At 39.6% G+C, this 8027-nt stretch overlaps 1 protein-coding gene across 3 annotated transcripts in view; it reads right to left on the bottom strand.

The window, feature by feature from the left end:
• Window positions 1-1304: 1304 nt before the first annotated feature.
• LOC102293437 (calcium-dependent secretion activator 1) overlaps window positions 1305-8027 on the bottom strand; it is a 338778-nt gene continuing 332055 nt past the window's right edge. For all 3 annotated transcript variants that reach the window (XM_014339718.2, XM_042228110.1, XM_042228111.1), the window contains one exon: window positions 1305-5531. In XM_014339718.2, the coding sequence (XP_014195204.2) occupies window positions 5319-5531 (213 nt within the window). In that variant the 3' untranslated portion in view covers window positions 1305-5318. The remainder of the gene's footprint in view (window positions 5532-8027) is intronic.

Genomic DNA, 8027 nt, shown 5'->3' with positions numbered 1-8027 from the left:
GATGTTGTCGGAGATCAGGCCCACAACAGCAGTGTCGTCAGCAAACTTGACAATGGAGGTGGTGTCTGGATGTGGCTACACAGTCATAAGTGTACAGTGAGTACAGCAGGGGGCTTAAAACACAGCCCTGAGGCACTCCAGTGCTGAGTGAGATGGAGGGGGAGACTTGTTTTCCCACCCTCACTGATTGGGGTCTGTCTGTGAGGAAGTTGAGGATCCACTGACACAGTGATGAGCTGAGTCCTAGATCCGTCAACTTGGTGAAAAGCTTAGAGGGAATTATTGTGTTGAATGCTGAACTGTAGTCCACGAACAGCATCCTAACATAATTCCCTCTGCCAGTGTCCAGGTGACTCAGGGATGTGTGGAGCAGGTGAGATATGGCATCGTCTGTGGAACGATTAGTCCGGTAAGCAAACTGAAGTGAGTCGATGGTGGCAGGAAGTGAAGAAGTGATGTGATCTCTCATCAGTCTTTCAAAACACTTCATCACAATTGAAGTCAGTGCTACTGGACGGTAGTCATTGTGGCAAGCGGGCTGTTGTTTCTTTGGAACAATAATGGACTGTTTGAAGCACGTGGGAACCACAGCTTGGGCCAGGGAGAGGTTGAAGATCTCCGTGAACACCGGTGCTAGCTGGTCAGCGCAGGCTCTAAGGACCCGGCCAGGGATTGCATCTGGTCCTGCTGCCTTCCTGGTGTTCACCCTCCTGAAAGTGTTCCTCACGGCATGCTCTGTGATGACGAATGCATTTTCTTCACTGGTGCACTCCGAGCGCGCGCAGCCGTTTGTTGTTTTAATTGCTGCGGCGTCGAAGCGAGCATAAAACGTGTTCAGCTCATCAGCCAGTGAAGTGTCGGCATTCATCATTGAAGAAGCTGGTCGTTTATAGTCCGAGAAGCTTCTTCAGAACTGAAGAAGTTTCTCGGATGAGAGGTGAAATGTCTTCAAGCAACTTAAAGAAGTCCAGACGCTTTTCTTTGCAAGCTCCTTTGACTAAAGTCAAACATAACTTTTAAAAACACAAGTATAGGCTCATGACGCCCTGATGGTAAAAAACTACATTTCCACGAAAATGATGTCACTTCCAGTTTCGGGCAGGTCATGGCGGACATGCGATAGTTCACGCTGACGCCTATTCTAACGTAGGAAGTGTTATGAACAGCTGATCGGATCGGCAAAGCGTGTTTCTGGAATATTATGTTTTTGCTGCTGCCAGTGCTTTTTATGCAGTTTTTGCAAAGCCATATGTGGAAGGAAACCGTGACCTAGTACAAGCTGATGGCATAAGATGTAAGTGCAACTCCTCCGGTTTCATATGCAAAAAAAATTATTGCGCTAGCTTACATGGTTCCGGTTCTACAGGGATTTAAAAAATAGTTGAGCAAAACGGAGTGTGCTGCTCTGACCAGCTTTAAAGGGTTAATAACCATTTAAAACTAAATCGGATATTTCTGCATTCAATAAGATTCATTCAAGATTCAAGAGCTTTATTGTCAATACAGTAGTATACACAGTATTAGTACTGTGAAAGTCTTGAGTAGCCCCTCGTTACTTTATAGTTTGTTTGCAAGGAGCCAGATGTTCATAATTTTTTAAAGCGGTTTTGAGCAGTGGTTTCCCAAGGTCTTCTGAACGTCTTATAAAGGCTTTTTGGTCATTAGCTGCTTTTTCACTCACTTGGAGTCCAGTCCTTGTGCCTTAACATTTTGTGTCGAACATTTTGTGTGTTTGTTATACCGCTTGATACCAATCTATGAGTCATTCATGCATAATAAAAGCACCTATAGTTGTGGTCACAAATGTGTACCCACTAATGCTTATTTTGCCCTTTTGATTCCTTTGAACTGTTCTTTTTCCAGGGTGGAATGGCTCCTACAGCTGTCTAAAGTCTTCAGTGATTTTAAAAAACAAATATTTGGTGCACAAGTTTCAATTACTTTTTTCTGGTCTACACAGGGTCAAATATACACAAAAACATTTACATTATTTAATAGGTATTGCTGAATTTTCTATATTGTATTTTAACTTGGCAAAACCCAGGCCTATTACATTATTCTTAATGATGCTGATTGACTATAACTGGTAGCTGCCCTTTGCTGGCATGAATACCAATAAACAAAAAACAAGTTCATTATTTGCCAAAATCAGAAGAAAATGATAAAAACATGTTTTAGGATGTTCAGGAAGAACTACCAATGCTCAGGTCAGCCATGAACTGGAAACTACTGGAACACCAGTGTCATTGTCCATAGTGAAGCAAGACAGAACGGGACAGAAAGGGTTGCAACAACAACAAAAAAAAACCCTGCTCCAAAATCAATACATTTAAACTCAACAGAAATTTGTAGTTGCCCAGATGGAAATCTTTTCTATTGTGGTCTAATGGCACAAAGACTGAACTATTTGGTCACAGTGACTGGAAGTGTATGTTTAATAAGAAAGGAAGCCAGGCCATTAAATTAAACTCTGCCAAGAAAAGTCATCAAATATGACACCTAAAGTGCTATGAAACTTTTTGGGATAGTTTTCAAATCATCAAACAAATTGTGACAAAGAAGTTTATTAAGGGGAAAAGCTCTTCAAATCTAACTGTGATTAGCCACATTTTTCAGAAAGCTTCAAACACGAGTGAAACATCCCAGCAGTTAAACAAGTTGAGAGCAAAAGAAGAACTGACAGCTGTGAAAAACTATTTAGAGCAAATAAACAATGGGGAAATACAGAAAAAAATCCAGACCTCACACAGTGATGCAAATGACCCATCAGTTAATCCATGTCCTGTTTCTCATTAGATTTGGTCTCATTGGAAGGACGGCTGTCCAGAAGCCAATCTTAAGGAACAGAATCATCAGAAAAGGCTGAAGCATGCCAGACTACACAAGAACTGGACTTGAAATCAGCAACAAGTCTGAAGGGGTTAACAATTCAATTCAATTTTATCTATATAGTGCCAAATCACAACAACAGTCCCTATAAAGGTGCTTTATATTGTAAGGTAAATACCCCAAAAGAATACAGAATTACTCCAGCAATCAGATGACCCTCTGTGAACAAGCACTTTGGCAATAGTGGAAAGGAAAAACTCCCTTTTAACAGGAAGAAACCTCCGGCATTAGAAAGCTCATTGACCAGTTTGGGTGAGGGGAGGGAGACAGGACAAAAGACATGCTGTGGAAGAGAGCCAAAGATTATTAATAACTCATAATTAAAGGCATAGTGGTGTATAAACACACAGTGAGTGAAAAAGGGACGCCTCGAAGGGTGGATTCATGATCACCTAATCCAGTCCTAACTATAAGCTGGCAGTGTGGTGGCAGGGTGGTTAGCACTGTGGGCTCATAGCAAGAAGAGCCTGGGTTTGAATCTCGAATCTCTTTCTGTGTAAAGTTTGCAAGTTCTCCCATTTTTGTGGGTTTTCTCCAGCTTCCTCCCAAAGTCCAAAGATATTCAGTTACTGAAGATGGTTAATCAGTGATTCTAAATTACCCACGAGTGGGAAAAGTTGTCTCTTTCTCTATGTTAGCCCTGGGACAGCCTGGTGACCTGTCTAATATTATGGCCTGTTTATGGTAGTTGGGATAGGCTTGAGCTCCTCAGCAACCTTGAATTGAATAAGTGGAAGAGAATGGATGGATAGCAACAACTTCATTTTTCAGAATAACAATGACCCCAATCAAAATATCAATGCAGTGAAAGCATACCTGGATAGAAAAACACATAATGGAACATTATCTGTCATAGATTCACCTCCTAAGAGCTTGGACCAAATCATTACTGAAGCCGTGTGTGATCATCTTGATGACAAACATAACAGAGGGCAGCCAACATCTAAGAGCAACTTTGAAATGTCCTTCACGAAGCATGAAGAACCTTTCTTGAGGAGTAGTTACAGAAATTACAAGTGGGCTTGGACAGAGTTCAGATGGTGTTGAAGAGTAAACTTCGTCATACCAAAGATCGACTTTCAAACAGAATACAAACTCTGCCTTTACAGTGTTTTATAAACTGTATTTCCACGTATGTTTGAACATTTCAGTAAATCACTGTACCTATATTTCATTTTTCTATCAAAATACAAATAGAGGTTAGATGGCTCAAGACTCTTGAACACTACTGTAAATTTTTAAGGTTTGTCTTAATGCACTTTAATATAACTGTAATGCATGCAAGTTAACCAGAGGTTTTTAAACTAGTACTGTCGGCTGCCAGTGCTACCCCTCGGCTTGCCATAGAAACACCTATGGCATCAATTCAAAAACCTACTTCCCCTCATTCTCAAATTAGCACATTCACAAGATTTTCAGAAAACTTTGACTCTCATGAATCTCATTGACCTTTGACCTTACGGTTGAGGTCAATGAGACCTTCCGAGATTTTTAATAGATGCACTGAGGTATCAATTTCAAACTCCTACATTGCCTCATCCCTGAGTTATCACATTCACAAACCTGGGTGTCAACGTCAATGTCTTGCATTTGGCTTTTCTCCTCTCCTGTGAGGCAGTAATTGAAATATACGTCAATGCACTCTAAGCTATGGAGTAGAGTGTTGACTATGGGAATTTGTATCACCTGTTAACAAAAGCCCTGAGCTCTGTGTACTCTTCAGAGTTTACAAAACATTAGTAACTGCCAGTTTTGCTTGTTTGCTTATTTTTTTTTTGTCTTTTTATTAAAAAAAAACAACCTGTGTACTGTTTTAATAAGACACTGTGACCTTTCCACTTTCTTACAGTCTCTGAATGTCCCTCTGCGCATTGCTGAGTTTGTGAGCTTCATATTGAAATATCAGCTGCTGTATGTTTTCCTCCCTACATCTGGACATTTTGGATTCCAGCAGCATTCCTGTTCTATCCTTGGCCTCCAAATCTCTGTAATAACTCTCTGTACTTCTTGCGAAGAGGCCTTAGTCATGTCAGGCTTTGTGCCTGTTACATGATCTTTACATGGCACTTTTTGTAAATATATCAACTCACTCATTGTATATATCACATGCAGAAAGAGCGAACTATTTTTTTGTACACTTTTGTACAGGCCTTGGATCCTCCTGAAATTATCTGCTTGCAGTTATTGGCATTTGTTCTTGTCCAGCAGTAACAAATAACAAACAGCCAATCTCGTTGCCTATGTTTGTTATTTGGAATCTCTGTTACACTGAATGTAAGAACTGCAGTAGCTTAAAGTGCTGTGTGTTTGGTTTGTTTAACTCACCTCCAACTATACATTAATTAAAAAAAAACCTTTAAAAAAAACCAAGCAAACCTTTAATATTTGCGAACATTTACTGTTCTCTTTTCACTTGCAAAGATGTGAAACTAAATATTTACCTGACAGCTGCACATTAAGCGCAAATGAAGTAAATGAAACTTTGGTGTTACTCTTTGACTTGGAGAAAAGAGGCAATGCTGTAGCTTACTTACATCAAATATTCGCTCTACATACACCTCCTCATTGACCTTCTCCCGCAGCATGTCCTGGGAATGACGGACAAATGTCACATAACTGTCAGCTACATCCATCCCTGGCTTCTGTAAATAACCCGGAAAAAGGAGAAAAAGACATCAAATAAAAATCGTCTTTGCTTAGAAAAACAGTAAAAATGACAAAGTGTATTTTGGAAGGTACATGATTTACTCCTCATGGTGACACTTTATAATGACTATACACTTAAAAGCTTTAGTAAAGCATTAATGAATACTTAACTTGCTGGTATGTAATTTATAAACATGGATATTTTATGGCGTAATACACTCGTACATGTTTAATAATAGCATTTTTATGAAATTTTATGTCATCTACAAAAAAGTTATTAAACAGCTGTTCATAGTTCACGGTATCATTTAGCAACTGATGAAAGAAGAACTTAGATGAAAATGTATGCATATATGAAACTAGTTGGTTGAGTGTGTACTTATTTTATTAGCTGTTAGCTTTAGTACTTTGTGTGATCTCAAATTAATTGAGGTCACACAACAAGGTTTGCCTTACAAAGCATTCACAAATGAAAGTGAAAGGTCAGCCGGATCTCAAGTCTCAGTTATCTTCACAACAGAGAAAGGAAACAGACAAAGCTCATAGTGATACAGAAAATACAAATATTTATTGCATGATGCAAAAATATCTCACTTAAAAGCAGAATATCGAAATGGATGTTGGACCGTAATGTGAGTGTGTTTAGGTGTGTTTAAGATAGAAAGAGAAACAATATTATCTTAACCTCTTAAGCCCCAGGGGGGGTTTCTGAGCTTCCTGCTCGAAAATGTAATGCCCAAATTTAATTGATTATTTCTCTGCAATTACAAACTCTGTCCTTACAATCTTGGTATCAAAATAAAGCTAACACTTGGGAAATTTCATCAGAGGTGTAAATACTAAAGCAGATATTACTGTGTCAAAGTTACTGAGACTGGAACACAGAAAAAGTAAGTAGATTTTATCCTCGCCTAATTCTTTTTATTTTTTAAATTTTAGCAGATAACCCTTTTAAAAATATGCCTCAGATCACATTTGGTTCCAGAAATTCAGTAACCAACATATAAACATCATCTGTGCAAAGATTTATGTTTCTAAAGTGAAACAGTGAAAAATTACAGCCCTGTCAATACATGAATATCCAGACGTACAAAAATGTCCAATTTTGGCACACAATTGGACACCATGCCAGTTGATTTTTTTAGGTATTAAAGAGCAGATTAATAATAAATTTTATTAACAGGCCTAAAAATGCGTTTTTAAAAATAGATTTTTGAAAAATTAACCACACATTTACATGGTAATGGCCCTTTTCTGCAGTGCGCATGAAGCGTTTAATTGGTCTCTGGCCCTTTAAACTCTGAGGGGCTGTAACTTTGGATTCTTTTGGTCAGTTTGCATGATTGACACCTCTTTTTAATCGTTTGAGCCAATAGATTCACAGTAATGATGTCACGTTCACGTCACTTCAACCAATCAGACGTTGTAATGCCAAAACCCACGTTTTAACCAAATTTACTGCATGTGGCGTCTGTCCAGTCATGTGTCTGTAGGTGGGTCTAAAATGGAGGTTGTTGACAGAAAACAGCTCTGATGTGGCTAGGTAGGCATGGTAACTACTGGTAATCACGTGGCTACCGGCTACCGGCGAAAATAATGGAGGAACTCGGGACGGTAAGCCAATTTCTGTCTTAGCGCATTTGCGCCGCTGTGTGTTTTTGTGGTCTTCTTTTGCAGCTCATTCAGTGAATTTTGGTCTGATCGTGGTGAAACTTGGTGTGTGGAGTCAGTGAAAGCCCTGGAAGCTAACCAGCCTATCTTTAGCCAGTTACATGAAGTCTGAAGAATTTCTGGTTTGGTTTTGTTTGTTTAGCGGACTTCTGCGCATTTACATAACTGCTCGTTTAATCACGGCTTGTTTTCGGTGTGTTTGGTGGTTGTAGAAATGGTTTATATGATATTTTAGCTGAGATTCTGAGGTTTCTGTGGATTCCACACATGTCTATATTTATTAAATATAATAAATACTAATAAAAAGCATGTAAACATAAGTTTAACTACCGTATTTTCCCGACCATAAGGCGCACTTAAAAGTCTTAGATTTTCTTCAAAAAGTGCGGCGCGCCCTATAGCGCAGTGCGCCCTGTGTGTTATAAGGAGGACGTAGTAGAGAACACCATGAGAACGCTAAAGGGTGTAGTGTGGGTGTTGATCGTATATACCGGACAATCGCACTATGTGGAACATCGTTGTTTTAACAACCCTGAAAATGGCAAATAGACACGCTTATGAAGCACAGTTTAAACTGAAGGCCATCAGCTATGCGGAGGAACATGGAAATCGAGCAGCGGCGAGAGTATTTAAGATTAACAAATCGATGGTTCGCAAATGGAGGAAGCTAGAAAACAAGCTCCGGCAGGTCAAGAAAACGCAGCTGAGTTTCCGCGGACATAAGGCGAGGTGGCCCGAGTTGGAGGAAAGACTCGAGCGGTGGATCATCGAGCAAAGAACGAGCGGGAGAAGCGTTTCGACTTCACCATTCGACTAAAAGC

The sequence above is a fragment of the Haplochromis burtoni genome, unplaced genomic scaffold, assembly GCF_018398535.1.
Source record: "Haplochromis burtoni strain Fernald_Lab_line unplaced genomic scaffold, NCSU_Asbu1 Contig_304, whole genome shotgun sequence".
NCBI classification, from domain to species: domain Eukaryota; kingdom Metazoa; phylum Chordata; class Actinopteri; order Cichliformes; family Cichlidae; genus Haplochromis; species Haplochromis burtoni.
The sequence above is the reverse complement of the archived record's forward strand: the minus strand, read 5'-3'. Positions and strand labels throughout refer to the sequence as shown.